The following is a 25,537-nucleotide window of genomic DNA, read 5'->3' as shown; positions in this document are numbered from 1 at the left end:
TTGAGGAGTCAATTCCCTACTGATACCCTTGAGCTCAAGGCTTTGGGTGTCCTTACATTGAACGGAAGTAGAAAATCAGGCGTGGAGCTCGAATTTGTAAGTGCGAGTATTGAGTCTCGTTGAAGACTCGTTTAATCGGTCCCTTCCCACGGCTCCTATATGATGGTCTACAATTACTTCAACCTACACAACAACATCGATCCCAACTGTTAATGTTCTCACGTTTGTACGAGCAACGCAAGTCTATTATAAGCAACAGAGCCGAGATCAAAACTATACTTAAAGACTACAACGAATTCCTCGACCAGCTCAAGATTTTGAACCAACAAGCCGTCATTCATGGAAAAGCCGTGCATTCTACCCTTGACGCTACCAAACCAGTAGTCTCTCTGGAGTCGAACAATCCGTATAGCGTATTGTGTTTTCTGGTGAAAGCAACCACAGCCGAGTTTGGGGCAGAAAAGAGCTTGCCATCTTCAAAGGAGATGTCTAATGCTTTGATAGTAGCTGCGAGGCAAGGTTTAGTCGGCGTGATTTGCATTCTAATGAATCTTGGCCTCGATCCGAACCAGGCTGGGGACGGAGCTAAATCAACTCTTGACGTCTGTCTCGAACATGGTCACGAAGTCTGCACACGAGTTCTGATCAGCTTTGGAGCTTCCGTACGCGTGCCCGGGGATCAGGGACTGGTTCTATTAAATGCGGCTATTCGGAGGAACCAAAAGGCGCAAGTCGACCTGTTAGAGATGTTGAACGTCCGACCTTATGACTACGTGACAGAATAGGGGAAGCCTGGCAATGTTGGAGAAATTCTGATCGACATTCATCCATCCTCTCAAAGCTTATCAAGCGTGGGTCCAACATCGGAGCCAGTCCAGCAACGATTTTCTCTGGAGAGTCCTATAATCCAGGCTGTTCTCTCGTCCACGAGAGTGGGTTTTTTGTTACTGTCTTGAGATGGAGGAGGAGGTCATCGCCATGTATGGGCATCATCTGATGCTTTGGACACTGCATAGCTGGAGAGGAATAGACTAGTCCACAGCCCGACGGTTGGTTCGAGCTGGTGTACGGCCTGACCAACCACTTGCGACCCCTTGTAGTAACACGGCACTTCGCCTTACTGTCAAATGGCCGGCTACCCTGGAAATCCTCATCTCGGACGACAATATACATCCCAATACTGAAGTGAAGAACGGTGCAGGCCATACGCCCTTATGTAAGGCTGTTTGCGAAGGCCAATATGAATCAACGACCTTGCTTCTGGAAAGAAGGGCTTCCCCGGAACTCATCGGCCGTGGACAGAGGCCCATGGACTATGCAATTCACAACAAGGATGGTGAGACTTCTTAGGGATCATGGTGCAAGCATCAAGTCTGTTGATAGCAGGTGCCAGTAAAGGGTGGTGAAAGCGACAAGCCCGGGGGAGGTGGAAAAGTTGTTGAGTTCAGGGAAGCAGAACAACAACCCGAGATGAGTCGGGAAGCTCATAGGAGTTGATCATCCCCAGACCGGGGTACCTGACGTATATTGACAGGGCATGGATGCAGTCGAGGAATATGGGAAAAGAAATTCTTAAGCTGAAGGGGCGTCCATGCCGGTGGACGGTGTTGTCATGATCTCAGGGATACTACTGGTGTAGGAAAGGGGTTTTCGGCGCCTTTATCATTGAAGCCACGGATGTAGGCGCTACATAAGTCGCTGGACCAAAGCCAAGTTGCTACTGGGGTCAAGCTGGCGGCTATGTAGGGGCGATGCCATGGGGTCTTGATACAATTGTCCTTCAGTTTCGTTTGAATCTCGGCCAGCAACAATCACGTACACGGAGAGTACGAGTCTGTATGCTTACCATTCTATTCGACCGCTCCTCAATTCTATCCTTGGTGAACCGTGAAGTAGTTCGCACCGCATGAAGATCGCATACTTAACTGAATACCTGGGCTATCTGTTGAAAATTCATTCATTGCGGAAAAGTGACCTTGACTATACCGATAAGTCTCAGCTTGCTCTCCCGCGGAACGCGATATGCTGTCATATCCTTGCCGCATGTAGCAGGCCGCAGTGTTGACAAAGACTCTCTATCAGAAGCAAGATTCCGGACCACACCTTCAGAATATCCACTTGAAGCTTAGAAGACGGAAGGCTCCATGTTACGGGCCGATTTCCTTTCCAGTCAAGATGGCAAACTAAATGAACGAATTAATGGACCACTGTGCTGCCATATCGTCATGATCTCACGGACGTCGTGCGTCCTTGTGGACGAGTCTCTATCGTTGAAACAATAGTCGCTGACGCGGATTCAATGGCTTGCTTTTTATTGATGAAGAGCGGCAAGCATCTGTTCCGATTTTTCCGACCAGTTCCTACCAGAGCTGTCCACAGCCTGTCAAATGCAAGCCGAAACAAAAGAGCCAGGCCAACGCGGCCGGGCGCCGTGGTGGAAGACCGAATGTGTCGTTGTCTGTTGTTCAGAGCGGGTCAGGGGTGAAGGCGCCAACGGGGGTCGCCAAGCTTTGTGTCAAGTAACGGGCAGAGTGTGCCCAGCCGGCCGCGAGCGAGAGATGGATTGAAATGCTGGACTGGTTGACTGGTGCTACCCAACACACTGGGCCCTCAGCCGGGCCAGGATGGGAGCGGCCAGGACGTTTGTGAATGGCAATGGTTTTCGTGGCCGGGGGAAGCCGAGGTACTCCGTAGGGTACCGATGACTCGTCCGTGCCGGTGGTCCGGTATCCCTGACCCACCCCCGTCGCAGATATATCGGTAAAGTGGCCGTCCCTTCCGCTTGGGTGTAGATACTCGAGTCATCATTCCAGCAGCCAATGGTTTACTTCACTTCGGACGGCCGAGATATTCGCGATGTTCTCGGGCAGTCTTTGGGCACCTTGCTAGGTAGATCAGCTTGTATTGGAAAGATTTGTCTTAAAAGAGTGTGATAATTCGCACTAGCCCAAACTGCGCCCTCAATATCCCAAAGAAAACATGCTTAAACGAAGGGGAGAGAAAATCAAATAGTCAAAAACGTAAATCACACAGCCTCCCGCGGCTAATAGAAACGAGTCTTGCCATACTTGTCAATATGAGGCCTCTCACCAGCAAGGCAAATAACCCAACCGTCCAACTGCTGCTCGGTGTCCATGCCATTAGGCCACTCGTTCTCCATCTCCTCTCTCTTCTTGGTCTTGGGCTTGCCATCCCTCACACGAAGCTTCTCAAAAAAGACGTAGGCCGCATAAAAGACACTGCTGGTGTTGCCAGACGCGGGTCCCTTCTTGTTCATGAAATTGGTGAGCAAGTTGGGAGCGACCTTGTGGTCCGATCTAGCGGGGTACGCGGCCTTGACGATGGCGCGTAGGAATGCTGCCTTTGTGACGCCTTCTTTTTGAAGGATGGCGCGGATCTTGGTGCGGACTATGTCGCAGGTGTCGAAGACGGGGACTTTCATCTCACCGTCACCCGGGAGCTGGATTTCAGAGAGGTCCGGGAGGGGATCCTTCTTGTCAGCAGCCTTCTTGGTTGCCTGCTTCTTAGGAGCTGGCGCAGCGGCGCCGGTGTCACCATCACCGTCGGCAGCGGCGTCCGACTTGCGCTTGCGGGACTTTGGCGCCGGCTTCTCGGCGGGCTGGACGTGTCACGGTGTCAGCTTCGGGAGCTGTGTCACGGCATTGGCGTCTGAAGGCGATAGAAAAGAGAATACTGGCATCCGACTCGTGACAGACGATAATCATGAGACGGCACAATGAGACACATATTCTTTCAAGAGTGTCGAGATATCTGCGCAATTGCGTACCTTTGCGGCCGTGTTTTGGCCCACGACGCGGTTCGCGTCAGCCTCACCCAACGGGCTGGGCGCAGCGGCAGTGGCTTTCTTGGGCGGCATTATCAAATGTTGCGAAATACGGAGACGGACACGGCTCCGGTGAAGTGGGCGGAAGAGGTCTCCGAGTCGGACGATGTTTGCTAGGTAAATGTAACAATTACGGCGCCTCTCTAAGTGTCTGAAGGAAGTGGTTCTATCCCTGTGTGGAAGCTTCTACCCAAAAAAGCTGCCTACGTAAGAGACGCGTCGAGTGGGACGGTGTCGGTAAGTGGCCGGCAGGGGCCCCCAAAAGTCACGGTAGGTGGGAGGGACGGGGCGTGGAGGGGGAAAGAGGATTGATGGAAGCATAACGTCATCGGATAAACAGCACGGGACGAGACATGGGAGCACGGAGATATTGATCCATTTGCACTTTAGACAGATTGGCAGGAAGAGGTGAGACAGGGAAGCACCTCCTTTTTCGATCCAATATCCGTCCCATCGGAGGAGAATTAGGAAAGAATTGCCAAAAGGCTCGAAAAGTTGGGAATGGGCAAGAAGCACGGGCCAGATCAAGCGAGGGTCTCGGAAGGCAGAAGCTGGCGATGCCGTGCAGGACACTTGGAAGGAACAATCAAAATAAATTGAACAGAGGAGAAAAGGAAGGAAGGAAGGTACATTTTTGGCCCATGGCTGCCAAGAATTGATGATGGGTGGATCCATTGAGGAGGGAAATCCACTGACCGAGATCCATGGATTCATCTAGCTCCACCCCTGTGGCGGTACGTACCCACGAGAACGTGGAGTGGAAGGAGGTGGAAGTGGAGGTTGCAGTTTCAGGCCGCGCGAATTTGGGTCTCCGGGAAGGCACATGGATGGCTATCATTGATTTCGACAAGCAACGATTTGTTTGCTGGCAGGAAGGAACTTCCTCCATCATCAATGGCTGTTTCTCAGAAGAGGCGCGGGTGAGATGAGCCCTGGTTGGGCCATCCGAACTTGCGCTCAGCGGCAGGAGCCCATGCGGTCATGCTTTCACGCAACTACGTACCCGGCGTGCCTGCTGCGTGCCCCTGGAGCCTCTGCGGACATGACGGACCACAAGAGGAGGAGCCCTGCAACACTATTGGTCACTCCTTCTCGTCGAGTTCGGAAGTCCCTTGGGATCCAGATGAGTCAGCAGTGGGAGTCCGAAGAAAAGTCGAGAATGGGAAAAAAGAGGGTTTTGGTCCAGGCACAGAGTTGCGGCTGCACCCTGCGGGAACCAGGAGGCGACGATCACCAAGAAATCAGACTCCTCTTCCGGCTGCACCCCTGACCAGACCGAGTTCATCGACCAGCAGCAATGAGCATGGCATGGCTGCATGGCCAGCATCACCCCTTGATGACACCACACGGAGTCCTGCGCTGCACTGCAGGCACACATCAAGAAGACAGAATTTTTACTCGCCTGAACCCCGTCGAGCACAGATCGAGACCTTTCACAAAGTTGCAAATAGATTGCTGTCCCGAAGCCCAACGACATGCGCTCACCACCTAGTGTAGAGTCCCAGACTCTCCCTGTCATCTAGACCTGCGCTGTCGAAACTTGGCGGCAGTTGACCCTTTCCTTTCCACTTGTTCATTTCGATTCTCGGCTTTTCCACCATTTTTATCGTCGAGATTCTCACCGCTCGCACAAGCGCCCACCGGCAGTTCCACTGGGCCCCGTGAAGTTCGAACCAGAAAGGCAATGGCTACGGGGGCAAATGGCCTGTCGCCCGTTATTGATACGAAGCTTGCATACAAATCCGTATCGAGGCTGATCAGCTCCCAAATCGAGCTTGAGGCCAGTCAGGCTCCACGACCAGATCCGCTGCTTCAAGAACAGATACCAGGGGGCTTGACGATATTCACAGTTCGGCTCCGTCGTCCAAGATTCCAAGTCGGAGTTCAAGTGGGAAGCCAGACATTGGATTGAGGACTCGAGATGAAAACCAAGCATCGCCAAGCCTGCCATGCTTGCTTGTTGTGAACAGCTGGATATGCTGGATCATCCATCAAGCAAGGCGTCAAGCCCTAAGAGTTACGGCCTGCATCCCTCCTCGCCTCATCACAGACGTGCCAACCCGTTTCCTCCACCGCTATCCACCCCAGTTTGCTTCTTTACCCGCTTCGACTCGTCATCCCTCCAGGGCTTCAATCTCCAAGTCTCCAGTCAATCGGGTATCGGCTCACACTGGAACTCGTCCAGACCTGACCTGCATGTGCCCAGTAAGCCAGCCAGCCGAGGGTCACTCGCTGTTGCCAGCCAAGCACTGCCCTGCTGCCAGTATCAGCGGCAGAAGCAAACTCGACAAGCCAGCACTGACCACCCACCTCCCCTTTCCAACGCTCAGACGAACTGCCATCCCGTCACCCTCAATCTCATTTCTTCTCCTCACTGCCACTTATGCTTACTGCAAGCTTGGCTTAACCTTTGCTAACTGACCCAATATGATGTGGGCGTAAGTGCGCTTCGGCTCACTGACTCCGAACTAACATGCTAATCCACGATTTAATGCCTCTGTCAATCCCAAGAAGGCTTGCCGGTCCCTAAGCTTAACCTTGGGTGGATCATTCACAGATCTTCACAGCAGATGCTACTATGATTTTCGATGTCGCTCATATGCCACCTTAGAACCAACAGACAGATCTTACCACTCTCGACAAGCGAGCAACAAGATGCCCGTCATAACTGCGCTGCTTTGGCGCCTCAGATCTGTTTACCGCGCCGCCAGCGGCCAACGTGCACTAGGTCACCTTGCTTCAACCCTGCACTACGGGATACAACAAGTCACCACCTTCATTTATGCTGAAACGGCTTGATCTCGCCATGGCTGCTCGGCATGGCCACCACCCCCGCTTGTTTCCCGCCTTTCCACCTATGGGCACGTTTCCAGCCGCGATGGCCTCGCTTCGGCTTCTGCTTGCGGTTCTAGATCCCGGGATAACAACGGGGGGTAGACGCCGGCCCCACGACCCCCTTCCTTTTCGATGCAGGGTGGGCGCCTCCTGCTTCAACGTCGAACCCCCCCCCCCCCCCCCCGCCTTACGATTCCACTCTGAGTACCTTGTTATCGAAGAAAGTTAATTCTTTCTAAGTCATAAGTATAAGAATATAGTTTTAATAAAATAGTATAGTACCTACCTAGTACTTAAATTAAGATATTTTTTTAAGCTTATTATAAGAGAAAGATAACTATATTACTAACTACTTACTATTAAGGTCCGTAAGTAGCGCTATGGCTTTAATCGCTATGGCTTTAACTATGATAGCTTCGCCCGTAATAAGCGAAAAGTCTAATTATAAGTCCCTTAAAAACCTCTTATTAAGAGCTATAAGAGCCTCCGAGTATACTAAGTTAAAATGCTTACTAAGATACTAATAATTAAACTAACCCTATAATAACGACCTTAATAAAATACTTAGTAAATAACGCTAGAATCCTTACTAACGTTAGGTACGATTTACGAAGTATAATAACGTAGCCGTAGAGTATTGCTAATATATCTTACGCTAAAAAGGGTATTATTAGTACTAACGAGATAAATAAGGCCGTATTAATATAGCGCCTTGGCTTCCTCTTATAGCTCGAGGATAATTACTTTAAATAGTATTAGAAATTTATTAAAAAGCTCTCTCGAGTACTCTAGTATATTTACCGCTATCTCCGTAATAATAAGACTCCCGGCGCCCACGTATAAGAGTAAGTTACTTACCTCTAAATAGTAATACTAGCCTACTAATAAGCTATCGAAATTACGATTCTAGCGATCCCTTAACGAGGGAGAGGGTAGAATAGAGGAAAGGATAGGTAACTTATTTAAAAAGGGTTAAGGTTAAATAGTGCGGAATTCGAGGGCAGGGTAGCGTCTATATATACTGCGGCAATCCTCTAGTAATACAAAACGATGGAGTTAAACAGTGTACGATTCCACTCGATCACATTCACAACCCATTCGCAATCAACTTATGCCTGGCCAACGCAGCCTGGACACCGCCCGGCCATGGATTTGCACAGGGACTCCATGGACATGACCCCTGGCTCTGCTCCGTGAGGGACGGAGACGGGGCCGCAGTGGTCCTAGCATGGCTTACATGGGATGAGAATCGATACTGTCTCCTGATGGGCGTGGTCGAAATTGCTTGCATCCACGCAACGCAGGTATGCGCCACGACCCACGACCATGAGCGCTACTCTGGGCTATCTCGAGATATAAGGTCCTCTTCTCTTCGTTCACATCGTCTGCTCCTACTCTTTTTCTCCTCATCCAACAGGCTCATTCCCGCAGCTTTCCATTCCCACACTCTTTTCCGCTTTTCAGCACATTTCTTTCATTTGAACACTTCATTGATTGAAGTTCACTATCTTTACGACTTGAAGTCAATATCCACTCTTTCCACGAACGAAAACTACATCCAACAACACCAAACTCAACACTTTTGGAAAATCTGCAAAAATGCCTTCCTTCAAGAACTCCGCTGTCTTTTCCGCCATTGCCGGCGCCGCCTCTGTCATGGCCCACGGTCACGTCAACTACTTCACCGATGGCTCTGAGCAGTTCGCCGGTTACGACGTCACCTCGCTCCCTTACATGAGCAGCCCCCCTGACGTGTAAGTGGGACACCATGTGATTCAAAGCAACTTTGACATTGACAATATTGTAGCTACGGCTGGAAGAACACCGCCACTGACAACGGCTTCGTCGACCCCTCCTCCTACGCCGCTGCCGACATCATCTGCCACAAGAACTCCGAGAACGCCAAGCTCACCGCAAAGGTCGCCGCTGGTGACAAGCTCCAGATCTTCTGGAACACCTGGCCCGAGTCCCACAAGGGTCCCGTTATCGACTACCTCGCCTCTTGCGGCACTGACTGCTCTACCGTCGACAAGACCTCCCTCGAGTTCTTCAAGATCGCTGAGGCCGGTCTCGTTGACGCCTCTGCCAACAAGTGGGCTTCCGATGAGCTCATTGCTGCCAACAACTCCTGGGCTGTCACCATCCCCACTTCCCTGAAGCCCGGCAACTACGTTCTCCGTCACGAGATCATTGCCCTTCACTCCGCCGGCCAGGAGAACGGTGCTCAGAACTACCCCCAGTGCCTCAACATTGAGGTTACCGGTTCCGGCTCCGACCTCCCCGCTGGTACCAAGGGTGAGGCCCTCTACAAGGCCGACGACGCTGGTATCCTCATCTCCATCTACAACTCCCTGACCAGCTACTCTATCCCCGGCCCTGCCCTTCCCTCCGTCTTCGGTGGCTCCGGCTCCGGCTCCGGCTCCGGCTCTGCTTCCTCCGCCGCTCCCGCCGCCACCACCACTGCTGCCGCCGCTTCTTCCACCGCCCCCGCCGTCACCTCTGCTGCCGCTGCCACCACCACCGCTGCTGCTGAGGCCGTCGCTACCTCCGCCCCTGCCTCCAGCTCCGTCTCTGCCCAGCAGCCTGCCGCCACTGGCAAGCCTTCCTGCGCCGAGAAGCGCAAGCGTAGCCTGGCCCGCCGCATGGCCCGCCAGCACGCCCGTGACGTCGTCCGCCGCGTTTAAATTTCTCGTCTCAACTGAGAGCGAGAGGCGAGGACTCACTTCGAGCCAACCCCGAGCCGCTTTGGCGAAAGAGGGTAGCTCAACCCACTAGGCTCATGAAGACATGATTGCTTTGTTGGACTTTTTCACTTGTATATACTATAACGACACTTGTTGGTTTTCGTGTACAACACCGACGTGGATCTTGGACAAAAAGACTTCTACCTTTACTACCTAGCTACGTACGGCCGTGCCGGAGTATACTAGACGAATGGAAAGGGCGGACTAGAATGGTCCTGCTTATACACTTCACTTAATCATTACTCGCCTATGTGACTGAATTTGTTCTGTGCTTGAATCGCGATGAAGAGTTCCTAATGTCAGTGTTGGGATTGCGATTCGACTCATTCCTGAATGCAGTTTAATTCGCCTTAATTATATTACTAATCACCCCAGAAGACATGGACAAGCCCGAGAGGCGAGTAATCAGCCCGGCAGATCTGTGGGGCTTTCTCTCAGGAATGGAGAGGGATACCTCTTCTGGCAGCTCGGTGCCTGTTCCCTCGTCATATAGAGCATCGAGGATCCTGTATCAGGTGAACACTATGTTGGAAACGATGACTGTTTTTCTCAATCCATGTCTCGTCCGAACTTTGTTTCCCTTACCGTTCCCTTTCGGGTTCCCCCCTTGGGGCTGGAACGTGCTGGACTGATGGTCTGTGGGCGCCGGGTCACCCGAAGACTTGATGAAGGAGTTTGCGAGTCGGTGATTTATGAGATTTGGGAGGTTTGATATTTTCTCCTGATTGGAACACATTTCGCCGGGTTGTTGAGTGTTGGGTAATTGTATCTCATGCATATATAACCACTCCGTCCTGTTCGGGTTGAGCCTTGAGGGATCTTTCCACCCATATTAGTCTCATTACCAAGCTAACGTTGTAAGGCATCTTGGTGCTTACGATCCAATGTTGTCGCAGCGCCACCTATGGCGCTGCCTATTACTGCCGTACGATACCGCTGAATTACCTACTGCGGGACAACAACCCGTCCCGTATGATATAGATGTTGCTACCTCTTACGTATCCCCACTGAGAAGAATCAAGTGATTTCCTACACTGCATTCTACTTAATTTCTCTTTTTGTGTTAGTTGTACTGCAGGGTCTTTCAAGTAAAAAAACGTATCAAAACCCTACGAAAAAGATCATGCTTCACAATGCAGGCCATGCAGCATGCTCTCATGAGTGAGCGGGCAGCGCGGTCTTCTTTCTCAATAATCATGTGGACATAGTGGACTACTTGAGAACATCAAGCCCATACATTCTGTGCCGGAGAGCCTTTGGTATCGATTTATCGATCAACAAAGTATTCAATTTGAATCCTTTCTAAGTGAAGGTGACAACAAGCAGATTCTCATATCTGGGCCCGAGCTTGCGTTGGGCGTCTCGTTGCGCCTCTGGATGGGATACTTTGGCAGAGTAGAAAGATTGGTAGACGACAGCACTTATAGGGATTTCTCACTCAAAGGATGCTCATCAGATGATCTACACTTCGCCTCTCATGGACCTTTTGAATCTACCATACCAGGGCTCCTGACTGGTTGAAGAGTGATAGAATTCCAGGCAGCACTTTACTCGAGCAACATAAACGACCAGGCAGCGCTGACAGCCAGAGTAACCTCCAACACTAAGATCAGCCAAGTAATTGAAGGGCCAAGGTGAAGTTTGATTGCGGTGAGTGGAGCGCTGGTTGCGTGCCTCGAATTCTCGATCTCTTGAGATAGGTCCATGTTGTAGACGCCTGACACATCTCCAACGAACTTCACGACAGGAGAGTTGGTTGTAGTGGGCTTCTGGGATTTTGGTAGAATTATGGATGATATACAAAGCTACTCATAAGAGGTCGGATTTATAAACATAGCCACAACATTCTTTCATGCGCCGCATCGCTCTCCTGCAGGTCTTAATAGGTAATGTGGCGTAGGTAGGTAGGATAATAATGCCTGACAACAGTCCGACCTGCAGTCGCTATTGGCTGCTTTGAAAGATTTCGCTTATCGCCCGGCATGAAGATGTTGCATGGTTTTTAATCATCGGTATTGCTCAAACAAACTTCATCTTAGCCCGATCATTGCCGACTGGTCGACTCACCACAAGCACGGCAGACTTTGATAGACTTTTGACCCCATATTCCTGTCTACGTCGCACATTAGTGACATGATTTTGAGCCTCATAGGATCCTCAAGTTCGATTGCAATACAAGTGCGAGTGTGAGACTTGAGCCCAGTGAGTCTTGCCAGTCCTAGTCCCGCCAAGGGAGGCAGTAAGCTGCTTGCCTACCCCGGCCTCACACAGAAAGTCACGGCTCGCTTAGAAATGAGGACAGCTCAAGTGCCGAGTTTGTAATTCCTAAAGAAGGATCGGTCTCGACGCCGAAACGAGATCTGCCATGCCGCGACAGAACGAAGGCTCGCCCGCGCCAAGATAAGCCCTAAGGCAGTCGCGAGATGAGATGTGTAAATTCGTCGATTAATCGCTCACGCGTTGCTTGATACCGCATCGCCGGCATTTCAAACGATTAGAAGCTGAAGAGTCAAAGCAATGAAGTCATCATGAGACCCGGTAATAAGGCAATGAGCGACACAAATGCTAGACCCGGACCGCCTCGCGAGACGTAGTGAAGATTCCCCGCAAAAGATTGAAGTAGGTAGATGCACGTTGTGCGACAGACTTTCTGTATCGAGACAAGAAACGTCAGTTCCAGCATCTTGGGACGCGGCATCTTATCAGTCGAACGGCAGAAAATCTGACTAGGAAGCGTCATCTTCAGCGGTAATGCCAGTTTTGGCGAAGCGTGGGGAGTTGGGATGGGAGAAAGGAGGGAGAGGGCTTACTGCTTGAGAGGGAGGAGATAAGGACTTGAAGAGCTGCCGTTGCATTCTTTCTTATCTCTTGGCGGGTCCTCCCCTCGCCCCGGCACACTCCCGTGCCTCCGAAGCCCCCTTCCCTTTTTCTCCACCCCGCGGCCTTATCTTTTGACGTTCTACGACCACTTACCGGGCAGAGATGCTCGATTGCAGTACACGCCAGGGCAGCAAACCAGGAATCGACCAATGAGACTCGAGGGAGGAATTATTCAATGGCATTGACTAACACTACTTTTGGGGGGAAGGTGCTCGATGGCAGGGGGTTTGTTATGGTGCCTTGATGCTGCTGCAAGACTTGTGCCCATCCAAAAGCTTGTCTCACAGAGTCCTGGCTTGATTTCTGCAGTGGAATATGGTGCAGACAAGGCTACAAGGATGCGGACAGTCGATTGATCATTGACTTCTATAGATAGGGGAGGGTGGTGGTGCAGGGTTTTTGATATACATATGCGCAGGTCCATCCCATTATCGCGTCGATGAAAGAATGCTCTGAATCACCGTGGTTCTGGAGGTTGTTTTTGTCTTTCTAACGATACCCCTAGTGTTTTTCATTGTTCTAATAACCTTCAATTCCAAGCCACTTGGATCATTTGCTTGCGCCACAACATCGAGCCATTACGAAAGACTACAAGTCTGCAACTCACAATGGCCGACTCGGTGAAAGAAAAGGAGAAGATTGGCTCATCGCCGCGACCTGAGGAGAACGGCATCGGGAAGACGACACAGGAGGTCACATTGACCAAAGATGGCTTCAGCGTACATCCTCAGCCCGTCGCGGGCGACGCCATGGATCCCCTCAACTGGTCCCCCTTCCAGAAGAACACAATTCTCGCCATCGTGATGGCATTGTATGTCTAGTCTCACACAGCTCCGCGGCGAATATTGAGACTGACTTGGTTCAAACACAGATACTTCATGTTCACCTACATCACGACTACAACGGTCCCCTCTTTCCCCGAGCTACAGGAGCAATACTCCCTCACTCTCGAAATGGTCAATTGGACCGTCGCCATCCCAGCTCTCGGCCTCGCCATCGGCCCCTTAATATGGTCCTCCCCCGCGGACATCATCGGCCGTCGGCCTATCTTCATCGCAGGCACCGTCATCGCCTTCGCCGCGACCATTGGCGCCGCAAAGGCCCCTTCGTACGGGGGTTACATGGCGGCTCGCCTCTTCCAGGGGCTTGGCGTCAGTCCCGCCGCGACGGTCGGCCTGGCCATCATCAATGACATGTTCTTCGAGCACGAGCGCGGACAAAAGGTCGGCCTTTGGGTTCTGGCCATCGATTTGGGTCTCCTTGCAGGTCCGCTGATTGGTGGGTTCGTGGATTTGATCGACCACTACTGGATCCAGTGGATGACGGCCATCTTCTTCGCTGTCATCCTCGTCGCGGAGCTTGCTTTCTTGCCCGAGACCCTGTATCCGAGGGACTATATGCTTTCCAAGACCAAAGGCATCGTGTCTGGCGCCACAGACGGCTCCATAGACGAGAAGGCTGTGGGACCGACGGCAGCGCCAGAGGCAGTGAATGTTACGAGGACCAAGAAGTTGGGATTCTTGAATGTGAAGCCCGTGCCGGCGATGAAGCATCCCAAGCCGTGGGCGTCGATTGTGCGCTTCGGGAAGTTGTTCAAGTTCTCTGTGGTGCCCATCGCAACGGGGGTGTACTGCTTCGGGTGGTATTGGTGGGTGCTGTCGGTCATCACGATGATTCCCGTGGCCTACATTGATTATTCGCCGCAAGTCCAGGGGTAGGTGACATAGATTGAAGATTTCCTAAACCGGGAGATGGAAGCTAACAACAGATGTTACAGACTCTTCTTCATCGGGCTGATTGTCGGAACTCTGATCTCGGAAATTTTCTTCTCCGGACAGCTAAGCGACTGGCTTGTGATAAAGCTCGCAAAGCGCAATGGAGGCGTCAAAACAGCCGAGATGCGTCTGTGGCTGGCTTATCCCGCGGCTCTTCTCACCTCCATCGGCCTCATCATCTGGGGTGTGAGTATCGACAAGGCATACCACTGGATGGTGGGCCAGGTGGCCTTTGCTCTTTGTATGTTGAACCAACTACCTTTCTCAAAAAGCGAAAGCCTAAAAAGTATATACTGACCTTGCTATCCAATTACAGTCGGCGCGGGAATTCAAATGGGCAACACGGCCATCTGCTCGTACATTGTCGACGCGTACCCGCTTCAGAGCATGGCTGTGATTACCTTTTACGCGGTGCTCCTCAACTTCAGCGCCTTCATCGATCCCTTCTTCATCGCGCCTTGGGTGACGAATGTGGGCTACACTTGGACGTTTGCAGGACACGGTATCATTACCATCTTTTTCTGCATACCGGCGCTGGGTCTATTGCATAGGTTTGGAGGCGCACTTAGAGCAAAGGCCGGAGAGCCGGATTGGGTTAACCCCGAGTATGATCATGATATTGTGCGGGAAGCTTGATTGCAGACTGTAGGCTTTCTGTAGAAATGCATCAATGAAGCTTTTTGGGGATCGAATACGCGTATTCACTGAATTTACCGCTGTTTTGCCTGTAACGGAAGTAGAAGTGCCGAGAACGAGAGTATGATGTTAGCTTTCCAATCTCTACGGTACACACTATGAACTTTTCCGTTGACAAAGTCTAAACTATTTCACTTGGCTAGATCTCGAACTAAATTTTTCATAAGCACTCCGCATGCATCTATAGCAGTCACGGGCGAGTGGGACTTGGCGTCGTCTTGTTTTACCACACGTGTTGACCAAGTGGTATTGCTAGTTTGTCATTGTTTTCTCAATCGCGCTACATCAAGACAGCCATATTTCCACTAACCGGAGGTGGTATTCTAACTTTGTGCGGATCTCCTGCCCCATGGTCCCCATTGCATTCACCAAACAGTCCGAATCCAAATAGGCAGACTCATCGGCCGGATCTTTCTGTGTTTCGCCACCTATCCCATTGAGTATCCGCCCAAGTCTCCGAAGTCGGCCCTTGAGCAATTCGTAAATACACAGGTTTGGGATCTCGCCGTGTCCGCCGTTTCCGCCGCTTAGACCTGAGTCGCCGACCTGCGGCGCACTTTTGGTTGGTTGCTCGTATGGCGGTGATGCGCTGCCGGGAGCAGCTCCGCGGAGGAGAACCTTGCCTAAGCTATCGACGACCCAGTCGATGACGGGACATAGCATCATCATGAAGTGAGATGAGCGCGGCTTACAATCCTGGCAGTGTCGGATAGTTTCTTCAGTCTGGTGTATGGAGCTCTCAATGTCGAGAAGTATGCCGAGCGGCACTTGTGAGTCCATCTCACTTGAAAGTTGCGTGTGGTGGTACACTGACTCCTGCAATTGGCAGACGAGAGAGAAGCAGTTGCATTCCTTGGTCATTGTGGAATGAGATGTGTGCTCAGGGACGCTCATTGGAATAGATAGTTGCTGGTGTGTCTCGCTCCCTTGGCTCACATCAGGTGTTGATACTGGGCTTAACTTTGTTTGTTCGGTTCTTGGAGTGTGATTTGAATACGACATTCCAAGTTCCGGTAGTGAGTCCGGCGTTGAGATGCCCATGTACTGGTGCATTGACTGAGAAGGTGATGATTGTTCCATTGAGAAGCATGATGAAGTGAACGTGGGGCTAGGCATTTCCAGAGCGAGGAGGTCTTCCATGGGAAAGTTTGTGTCGTAAAGGGGGCTGTTGATGTCGATACTGTAAGGTAGCAACCAGTCAAGATCTTGAGGTGCAGGTAAGCATCCCGGACGGTTGTTCCAGTCAGATGGCACGCCGTCAAAATAGTCGAGAAGCTTCGCCTCCATGTTTTCGCCAGTTGACGGGGTCGAAGTTCTGCTGTCAGAAAAATCGGTTACCGACGTGTCTGCCATGCAGTCGATGCTGCCGATACGACTGCTGATGCTGCTGCTGCTAATGCTGCCGAAAGAAGCATCACTCGGGCTGGGCGTGCACGGGAGGAAGTCCATTCTGTTGTGGTCTGCTGGGTGTTCCCACATTGGGGCGACGGCGTTATGTCTTTTATTTGGAACTTTGGGTGGCCGGCCAGCTTTCCGTACCCGGCTGTAGACGCAATCTCGCCCACGGCGGAGACAGCGATGACATGCCGGCTTTGACTGATCGCATTTCAACTTTGATCGAGTACAGAAATCACAAGAGTTTCGTAGCCTCCGGGTGTTGACGTCGATACGATGCGCCGAGTTTGGGGCTGTGTTCATGTTTGTCATGATTGCGTTGATATGGAGTGGTGTTTGTCCGAAATGCCAAGTCAATGTGAGTTGAGTCTTCAAGAGTTCAGCTGGGTAAGTCAGACCGGTAAACGTAGAGCCAAGACAATTGGTGGCGGGGCTACTAGTTTTTGAGTACGGCGGGACAGGTGTCAATTGGTTCTCGGGTCGACTCAGGTCAGTACACTAGCGCGTCTCCTCCTTGTGCCTACGGAAACTTTAACGGTCTTTCAAACAGGATTAGAGTTGATAAACGCGACTAGAATGCCAGGTAGCTCTCAGTGGTGGGTAAACGTCCCGGCTGCCCAGCATGGAGCGCAACTCTGCTGATATAGGGTAAGGCTGTGGGTCACATTGGTGGGCAAGAGACAACTGCTAGTTGGAAAGCCTGAAAACGTGATTCAGATAAGAGGATTCAGGGCGTAGTAGCAATAGGAGCAGCTGGAGCCTAGGCCGGCGTCTCGAGGGATGTATGAGAGTATGTGACAGTGTGTGTGCCTCGGTGCGTGTAAACAAACCGAAAGACCGGGAAACCTGGATAGGTACCTTTGGTACGAGCTATCCACGATTAGGGTAGGCAGGCTAGAAGCAGGGCCATCTGTGGGGTGGTGGTGGTGTGCAGGACGGCCGCCAACGATCGACGGCCTGCTTCTGGTGTCGAGCAGAAATTCGAGGTAATGGGCCCAGGTGGAAGAACATTCGCGTGTTCCACGGTAACCTTCTGAACCGTAGGTAGTCTACATCGTATCGTCCAGTGTTCCTCCACGGGCCAGAGCAGTACGCGCGGCCGAGTCATTTCCGTCTCCCTAGGGCTGAGAAAGCTGTGTAGATGTCGATGAGGGCCAGAGGGACTTTTGCGGTTGCCGATTTGCATGGTACCGAGGTCTTGGTTCGCCGACACTTGTGACAAGGAGAACACTGAGAGGATTGTACACATAGTTCTTCCTGCTAGAGATGATGGATGCGATTAAGTTTGTGGGGGGGTATGTGGTAGCTGATGCCGGCAGGCAGAGTTATGCTAGTTTGTCGCCGGGGATCCAAACTGCTCGATGTCGCGAATACCATGAACCTTCCGCGCGGAAGTTTTATCCACAAAAAGTCGCCTAGCAGTGGTAGACTGTGACTTGCTCGGGAATCTTCTGCCCATAGCTTCTCTGCATTGTTTCACGGCACTGGCGGGGCAGAGAATGCTCGATGTGCTTTTGCCAAGATGGTCCGAGCTGTCCCCGATAAAGTTGGGAGAGTTGGCCTGCATGCAGGTATGTTACTGGAAATGACGGGCAGAATACGTGGCAGATGATTGTTCGGCACTCACACATAAAGATCCTGCTTCACACAACTACAATTCAACTCTTTAGTCTTCGTTTCCGCGCGGGAACTGTTGCAAACACTTGCCTACGACGACGTCTGAACTCAGAGAGTCTCACAGAACCCAAATATCTCTCAGTGTGAGTGCGCAAGTGGGCCAATGCGAGCCGATACCGAGCCGATTGCTGCTGCCGGCCGGAGTCTGCAGGAAACCCGGTACGACGGAACTTTAAGTGGTCCTCAATATTTCCTAATCGGGTCTACGTTCGAAGTCGTCCGTACCTCAGCCGCCAGCCTTAGATGGCCTCAAATGTGATCGGGTCCCCTCCCGTCGGGCTGCATTGGACGAAGCTCGAGCAAGCGTATACAAAGGTTGCCCATCTTCACATTGCCAATCACTTGGCAACAGTTGCTCAAAAGTGAAAATTCATCAGGCAAGTCATCCGAAATGATGGTGGCAAACCCAGATCTCGTCTCTCTTTCATAGTGAGCCAATCAATTCCCAGTAGCACCATCGTGGAGGGAGATCTCATACACTTAGGTCGCGGCACTGCATGCGAACGGTTGCCGCTACGGCAGAGAAAGGAGTGGTTGACACTTATGCAGGAATCAGTCAAGCGTCACGGCTTGCACTTATCGTGAAAGCGTCAACGACGCATCGATTATGTGTGTAAAGTAATCAACACCGACTCTGGGAACCGATCAAAACACCTCACACACGCTACGGTAGCTTGAACATTCACACAACTTCACGAGAAAAAAGAGCAACACTTGAAGTCCACGAAGCTTCCGTGCGGGCTGTTGTTTGGATGCAATGCTAATTGCCCACGGGCCGTAGTTGGGCGTGATGGGAAGAGCTTCTGCTCTCGACACTTGCCTTGTTTGGACTACCTTATTATGGCTGCACAGATATGTTGATCGTCATGGTCTGTGGGCTGATATCTTGAGCCCCATCGATGTATCCCATTGAATCATGAACGATGTTTTACTATCGTGGTAGATTATTTGAGATGAAGTAGGAAGCGTATGGAATCTAGACTGTACACATGAGAGTCAGGCAAGCACACACATTGTGTAAATTGCTCGTTTAATTCGCGTCTAGTCATTCTAGAAGCCGTACAGAAGATCAATGTCGAGCGGTGTCTGAACTTAGTACACACGCAGGGCATAGAGTTTTCTTACTTAAGCAGACCAGCCCGGAGTAATTCTCGCTGTTTAAGCCCTACGGCGAGTCAGACTTTCGAAACCCTTTACTCTTCGACGGCCCCAAAACATAGGATGGCACACTATTGAGCAGAACATCTACCTATACTGCCGATGGCGAGTTGTGCGACAACAATAACAACCACTTGCAAGTTGGCCCCCCAACGCCCAAAGTTTGAACTTTGCCCGTGTTCGTCTCTTGCTGCAGACCCGAAACCGTGGATTGCCATGTGCAGCACTGCGCATTTTTTCTCCCCTTTCAGATAGTAAGGCGATTCTCATGATGTACACCACGCCCCATGCCCAACGGAATCTTCGAAGGGCCAGCCACACAATGCACTTCGTAACTTTCCGACCTTTCTCTCAGGGAGCCATCTGGTTGGTGGAGACTTCCGGTGTTCTACCTACAATCTGTTCCCCATGGCACCGGATGCACCAACCATCCGTCCCCGGAAAGCGACTTGGCCACCATCTCGGCTCGGAGTATTCCAGGCGGCGTACGCGTGGTTATGGGTTTCTCCGCCGTCGCCCGCTCACCCCTCATCTCGGCACGGACCTTCAGAAGTATGTCTTTAGGTCCTGCGTAGGCGGGCGCCAAAGATAGCGCCCGCTTACGGTATTCACTCTCCTCCGCTACGGCAGATGAATTAAGAATAGATAGCCGACTATCTTTACACGGACATGATGACTATGCATGTAGGGTACGGCCACTCCAACGAGTACGATTGGTGGCATTGTAAAACCCCTATAATCTCAGCGTACTTCATTCAGCACCGGCTAAGGTTTGGAAGTGGAAAGCAACGCAATGGATATGTGTTCTCCCCCACCCCCGGATTGCCTCGAACGATTACCTTGAAGCGGACAAGTAATGGCAGAAATCGGACGCCAAGAACCTGCACGCAATTCTGTCAATTTCAAGGCCACAGGCGGATTTCGTCCCTTATGGCGAAGCTCTCTATCCAAGACATGATTAGACACTAAAAGGACTGGTTAAAGATGCTTTGGATGTAGGCGAACGCAGTTCGAACGCATTCTAACTTGAGTACTATGCTTTATTCCGCAGAGTGGCCAATGTTGTGTACAATCCCTAGCATTCCTAGGCCTTGAAGCATAGCTTATACGGATACTTACCGGCGCCTTTGAAAGCCATACTCTCTGAACCATGGAGGCGCGTGCCATTTCTTAATACGTCACCTTTTAACCGCCGCTAAATAAGACCTGGTAATGTAGAGAGCCATACGACAGCCGCCATTATCTCATTGCCAAACAGAGCCGCGGCTCATGGTTGGCACCGCTTTACCCTTGTTAGGGCCTGGGCGTTGCCCGATCTCAACTCATCGGCACTTCTCCAAACCTACGACGTATGGCGTCAAATTGACTGAAATTCTCGTTGAAGAGATATTAGATGTTACAAGAGCAAGTCACCGTGAGAGTCGGGCATTCACCCAACCCCGGAACTTAATCGAGATTTGAAGTTCGTCGCGATCTCACTTGGCCCGGGGATGACAGGTGGATACCGGGAAGCTTAATGGAGTTCCCGATGTCGTGATGAGGGACTATGCGTAATTGCCTACTTAGGTAATGAGACGGTGAGGTGCAAGGGTTGGCATGCGCGTTGACATTGCTCTGCAACACATCTTCGCAAGAAGATTGCTGTGACTGGTCCTATCACAAAAAAGAGGGTTTGGGTTGACACTTGAACGGAAGGTGTCTTGCTCTTAGCCCGTAGTACAGGTAGCGTTGCCCGCTTTCGTTGCTAATTTTTAGCAACGATTGCCTCAGTTGGACGCCTGTCTTTGCTTCGACGGCGTCTCGTTTGGATTCATAGGAATGAACATCTATAAGACAGAAACGATGCTTTTAGGGCATAATACTTAAAACCTTAATGTCAGGTAACCATATACAGCAGACAAGGGTATGTCAGAGCTGTTATTGAGTCATTCCCACTCATGTATCTTGCTCGAGGACTAGACAAGACTTCCAAATCGTGGTGTTCTTACGGGAGTTGAACAGGAACCGATATTGATTGAACAGTAATTGTCTTAGCTAAAAACGACTTTAGTTTGAATGCTACGGGTTGGAGTTTCAATGAACGACACCTTGATTATTTTCTCACTTACCGTAGCCATCGCCTGCAAACTTCAGTGAGCAAGAGATTGGTAACCAATGGGCGGCTAGGCCTGCTTTTTAAGCCTTCTAGAACTATGCAGATACAATTCATTGATCTCCAGCGAAGAAAAAAAGCCAGACATATCTCTCATTTCCATCTATGTGCGTGTGCTGACACGAAGTCATGTCTTGACCCCTGCGTGAATGGACGTAGCGATCAAATGGAAAGAGCCGTGCCACATCCCGTAGATCTCCCCGCATTCTCCACGCTGTCCCGCGCAGCGGTTTCCCGCCACTAGCGGGTTTGCTTTGACGGGACTGGCGGACATTGTTTCTTGCCCACTCGTTCCTGGCGGAATTCGGAATTGAAAATGGGTTACATAACACTGCTCCTGGAACCATTTTTCTTCCCTTGGATGATGGAAATAGGATTTTCTGCTCATGCATTTGTCAGAGAGCTTCTTTGTGAATAGCATCCAGCTTTGCGAATCGACATGAGGTCCCGCTGGAACTCAAAGGTCTCTTCACTAAGGGTTCTGCACGCAGCACCATCCGAAAATAACAACTTTCGACCTGCAAACAATAAATAAAAGACCAAAACTCGCTTCGAGGACCCATATTCGGTCAAAACTTTTCGTTTCAAATCGGCGACACATGACTTGATCGCTGTTGTCGGCTGAAATTTGAGCTATCGATGCAGATTTTGGAGTTCAAACGGCGGCCGCAGTACACATGTTCACCAAGAGGCTTGCGACAATCATGTGTGTGGCAGGGGAACTGAACCAAAAAGAGACTGGCTGAGTTTTGGTACCATTCTATGACAGAGTGTGGAACGAAACAAAGAAGCAAAGAACTATGCTCAAGAACGGGGAGAGTTCTGAGGCCCGAGAATATTCGTACGTGCAGAAAGTCCGTCAGTCGTTTACGACGAGGTATCAAGGAAGGAAACAAACGAATGCAGGTCAACATTGATAAGTGCCGGCGATGGTGTAGTTTGGTTGAATAATTCCCTTCAGCATGAAGTTGAAAATCATCCATGAGCACAACCTAATGTTCTTGGCTTTAGGAACAGTTGGGAAATTATTGAACAGAGGAGTAAGATGAAGATTGAGGCAAATTCCTTTCGCCAGGTTAGTTGAACTATCTGTTGGTATCTTGAAGATTGGTTGACTGATGTGTGCAGTAGTCAGGTCAGCTCCGAAATCAGCGGTCTATCCGACCAACCTTGTTTATCAATACACGATTCGGGAAACGGACGACGGGATGGCATAGGAACGATTTCAGGCCTCAATCCTTTTATCCACCAATATTCTTTCACCGACAGAGTTTGGAATTGCGTTGTGAGAGGCAGTGGCACGGGGCCACCAGACTTGGAACCATGAGCGCTTTCACATGGAACGTCTACCCAGAGAAACGCAGATCGAGCGCGTGGCTATATGCAAAGGAACAGGACACATTTAGTGATAGGGTTATCGGCCGGAGGATGCTTCCAGACATCCGTCGCTTTCAAAGGAGTCAGGCAAACACGACGGCTTCCCAGGGGCTTCTTCGCGTGGCAAGTAGGTTGCGGGAGCTCCCGTCTGGGGAAGACTCAGAAGGAAATCGGCCCTTCGGAAACGACGGAGACTTCCCATCCAGTGTCTTTACCCCAAATAAGGCGAGACATCGAAACACTCCGCCAAAAATGGATCCTCTTCGCGTCGAGATTCAGCTGGCTACTGCACACAAACTCCCGATAAAGTGTTGGCAGGCAGGAACGATCGGCGGACATTTCGGACAACCAGAATAACCAGGATAATTTCAGGGCTCGGAGCAAACACCCTACTACCGAGATGAAGGCAGGCTTTGAAAAAGGCCCCCTCATTTCGACTATGCCGCTGTGGACTAAGGTTGCGAGCGGGGTTGATTGGACGAGAAACACGACCAAGTTTGGAAGTGTTGCACTCACTGAGACCGTTTCCATCAACATCAACCAACGAACCACGGGTCCTCGAGCCGGAGAGTTATGCAGGTGCGGTATTGGAGGCATGGAGAGAGTCACATTGAACCGAATTGTTCCCCTTTCAGGTTCAGGAGAATGGGGAAATTGAAGAGCAAGAACGAAACCAGGAGACCTCCAAGAGGTGGCCAGAAAACCATCGGCTCGTCGCTCCGCAATCCCACGAACGGTCCACTACCAGGCTAGCTCAACTGGGTTAGTCTTGGGATTAGGAAGGCCCAGACGGACGTTTGTGATGCGGAGAAGCCCCATATATGCGGGGCTATAATCCTAGCCGAACCACTGAGGGTCTGGGAAATCATTGTGGGAAAGCGGGGAAGGTGGGGCCTTCCCGGCCCAGTCGCTGCAGCTGTGGCTCGGGGGAAGGAGACGCTTGGAAGGAAGCAGGTGGCAGGTGACTTGCCGTTTTTTGATTTGATCGCCTCATGCCGAACGTCGACGTTCCTTTTTGCGCAGCTTCCTGTCAGATCAGGCGAGAGAACGACACCATCGGACGATAGAGCTCGCGACAGGGCACTGGACATCAAATATCGACTGCGGTCCACGTAGAGTTCGGGTTCTACAGACGGAGAGCCGACACCTCAGATCCAGCCATGAGATATTCAACAGCGTGCTCGGCGTGTCGGTAAGTCAGTCTGCGAATCTCTGCCCTTTGACCCTGGCCGGCGTCTCCCCTGACCCCTTCGTTCATCGACTTCGAGGCGCATCAGTGGCATCACTACTGACAGCATAACAGCGCACGGCGGAGGAAATGCGAGGTTCCTATCGGTGGCGGGCAGTGCACTTACTGTGCGGCCCAGAACATTGCCTGCTCGAGGGCTGGTACCATAATTCAGCCCAAGGCGGCTCCCATCAGCCCCATATCCATCACAACACCAAAGACGCCGACAGTCACCGAGATCATCCTTTCCAGCCCGCCAGGCATCACTCCTTCAGCTGCTGTTGCAGACAAGGCGCTCTGCTTCGAGCTTGTGGAGTTGTACTTCAAGTACATCCACGATCAGCTTCACTCCCTCTTCCACAGGCCCAGCTTTATGCTGGATCTACACGAGGGAACCGCCCCTCTGGTACTTGTCTACGGAATGATGGCATTGTCAGCGCGATTTTCGTCGAATTCCATATTCAACGGGATCTCACCTATGTCGCGAGGCGAGCTTTTTGCCAATGAGGGAAATCTACTACTCAACTTGCGCGACGTTTCACTTACCACGGCACAAGCATGCGTGTTGCTGGGCGCGTACTCCATCGTAGAGGGCGAAGCTGGAGCAGAAACCATCTTCTATTCGGCGGCTTGCAGGATAGCCAACTATCTCGATCTACCCAACCTGCCAACCCCAGATCCGCTCCAGAGAGAGATCCACATCAGAGGTAGAAAATCCGCCTTATGAAGCATGCCACGGTATTGATACTGACCGTTTGAAGTGTATTGGTCTCTTTGTATGATCGACGTGTGGTCATCCACTGGTGTCAATCTACCACGCCTCATGGACCGTCGAATGGATGTCCCGTTGCCCATGAACGAGTCAACTTTTCTCAACATGACCCGGGCAAACAACAACCACTTTGACTTCATTCTCTCACCAAATCGTGAAGACTCACTGATCGCACAAATGATCAAGCTGAACAGCATTCTGATGAGGGTCAATGACGCCATCAAGAGTCTCACATCTGACGTTGACGTGACCAATATCGACGAGACTGTGTCTCAACTGTCGCAAGAGCTGGAAGCTTGGGAGGTGGCCCTACCCCATAATCTTCGCGATACCCCAAGTAACCTCCATGCCTTCGCCTCTCAAGGCCTTGGGCGGATCTTCATTGCCGTGCACACTGGCCACTATCACTACAGTCAACTACTGTACTACCAGTACCTAGATGAAGTTCAGCGCTTCCCTACTTCACCAACAGCACAGATGTTCGCGCGCAAATGCAAGGAGAACGCTATCTCCATGTCACGTATCATCGATCTCGCAAACACAACACCTGGCTGTGACGCCAAATTCAACATGCTCGGACACATCATTGTCATCACATCTTCAATCTTTATCCACACTCTGCTGTTCGAGACAGACGAAGCTGAGATTGCAAATGCCCGTGCTACGCTAGAGCGTCATTTCAATACCCTCGTCGCTTTGCGGGCGTACTGGCCAGCACTGGAGGTGTGCTTCGCACGGCTCAAGACGTTCCATGAGCTATGTCGCAAGAGTATGAACACCAGCTATCGCATGGATCGGTGGATGTTACGGTTTTTGACTGAGTTTGCGCGACCAATAGACGAGAAGGAGCGTGACGAGGATGGCCACATGGACTTAGATCGCTGGAGTGTGGGTAACATCGGCATCAGTCCCGAGAACTGGGCATAGCAGTGCAAGGGCTCGGACGCATAAGCTTCAAAGCACGTCCTTATCGGCTGGGCATCCGAGAGCATGTCGAAACGAAG

At 51.2% G+C, this 25,537-nt stretch overlaps 8 protein-coding genes across 8 annotated transcripts; 5 read left to right on the top strand and 3 right to left on the bottom strand.

Moving 5' to 3' along the window:
* Window positions 1–1,240: 1,240 nt before the first annotated feature.
* CABS01_06107 (uncharacterized protein) lies at window positions 1,241–1,683 on the top strand (the record flags this gene model as incomplete). The annotated part of the gene is made up of 2 exons (XM_060539474.1): window positions 1,241–1,336; window positions 1,645–1,683. 2 exons carry the CDS (start codon window positions 1,241–1,243, stop codon window positions 1,681–1,683), a joined length of 135 nt encoding a protein of 44 aa, XP_060404869.1.
* A 1,360-nt stretch (window positions 1,684–3,043) lies between these two features.
* Window positions 3,044–3,877, bottom strand: CABS01_06106 (calcineurin is a calcium-dependent; the record flags this gene model as incomplete). Its single annotated transcript, XM_060539473.1, has 2 exons — window positions 3,044–3,619; window positions 3,788–3,877. The coding sequence occupies 2 exons, from the start codon at window positions 3,875–3,877 to the stop codon at window positions 3,044–3,046; spliced, it is 666 nt and encodes a 221-aa protein (XP_060404868.1).
* A 1,824-nt stretch (window positions 3,878–5,701) lies between these two features.
* CABS01_06105 (uncharacterized protein) lies at window positions 5,702–6,265 on the top strand (the record flags this gene model as incomplete). Its single annotated transcript, XM_060539472.1, has 1 exon — window positions 5,702–6,265. A coding segment is annotated over one exon (564 nt), but the record flags the coding sequence as incomplete, so codon positions are not given.
* Window positions 6,266–8,278: 2,013 nt separating this feature from the next.
* On the top strand, window positions 8,279–9,363 carry CABS01_06104 (endoglucanase-4; the record flags this gene model as incomplete). The annotated part of the gene is made up of 2 exons (XM_060539471.1): window positions 8,279–8,433; window positions 8,487–9,363. 2 exons carry the CDS (start codon window positions 8,279–8,281, stop codon window positions 9,361–9,363), a joined length of 1,032 nt encoding a protein of 343 aa, XP_060404866.1.
* Window positions 9,364–12,911: 3,548 nt separating this feature from the next.
* CABS01_06103 (major facilitator superfamily transporter) lies at window positions 12,912–14,714 on the top strand (the record flags this gene model as incomplete). The annotated part of the gene is made up of 4 exons (XM_060539470.1): window positions 12,912–13,114; window positions 13,175–14,017; window positions 14,081–14,319; window positions 14,395–14,714. The coding sequence occupies 4 exons, from the start codon at window positions 12,912–12,914 to the stop codon at window positions 14,712–14,714; spliced, it is 1,605 nt and encodes a 534-aa protein (XP_060404865.1).
* Window positions 14,715–15,059: 345 nt separating this feature from the next.
* On the bottom strand, window positions 15,060–16,223 carry CABS01_06102 (uncharacterized protein; the record flags this gene model as incomplete). Its single annotated transcript, XM_060539469.1, has 1 exon — window positions 15,060–16,223. One exon carries the CDS (start codon window positions 16,221–16,223, stop codon window positions 15,060–15,062), a length of 1,164 nt encoding a protein of 387 aa, XP_060404864.1.
* Window positions 16,224–16,275: 52 nt separating this feature from the next.
* CABS01_06101 (uncharacterized protein) lies at window positions 16,276–16,380 on the bottom strand (the record flags this gene model as incomplete). Its single annotated transcript, XM_060539468.1, has 1 exon — window positions 16,276–16,380. The coding sequence occupies one exon, from the start codon at window positions 16,378–16,380 to the stop codon at window positions 16,276–16,278; it is 105 nt and encodes a 34-aa protein (XP_060404863.1).
* A 7,313-nt stretch (window positions 16,381–23,693) lies between these two features.
* On the top strand, window positions 23,694–25,460 carry CABS01_06100 (fungal specific transcription factor; the record flags this gene model as incomplete). The annotated part of the gene is made up of 3 exons (XM_060539467.1): window positions 23,694–23,725; window positions 23,837–24,468; window positions 24,523–25,460. 3 exons carry the CDS (start codon window positions 23,694–23,696, stop codon window positions 25,458–25,460), a joined length of 1,602 nt encoding a protein of 533 aa, XP_060404862.1.
* Between the last annotated feature and the right edge of the window lie 77 nt (window positions 25,461–25,537).

This window comes from Colletotrichum abscissum (assembly GCF_030869225.1).
Source record: "Colletotrichum abscissum strain IMI 504890 chromosome Unknown Scaffold_12.1, whole genome shotgun sequence".
NCBI lineage: Eukaryota > Fungi > Ascomycota > Sordariomycetes > Glomerellales > Glomerellaceae > Colletotrichum > Colletotrichum abscissum.
The sequence above is the reverse complement of the archived record's forward strand: the minus strand, read 5'-3'. Positions and strand labels throughout refer to the sequence as shown.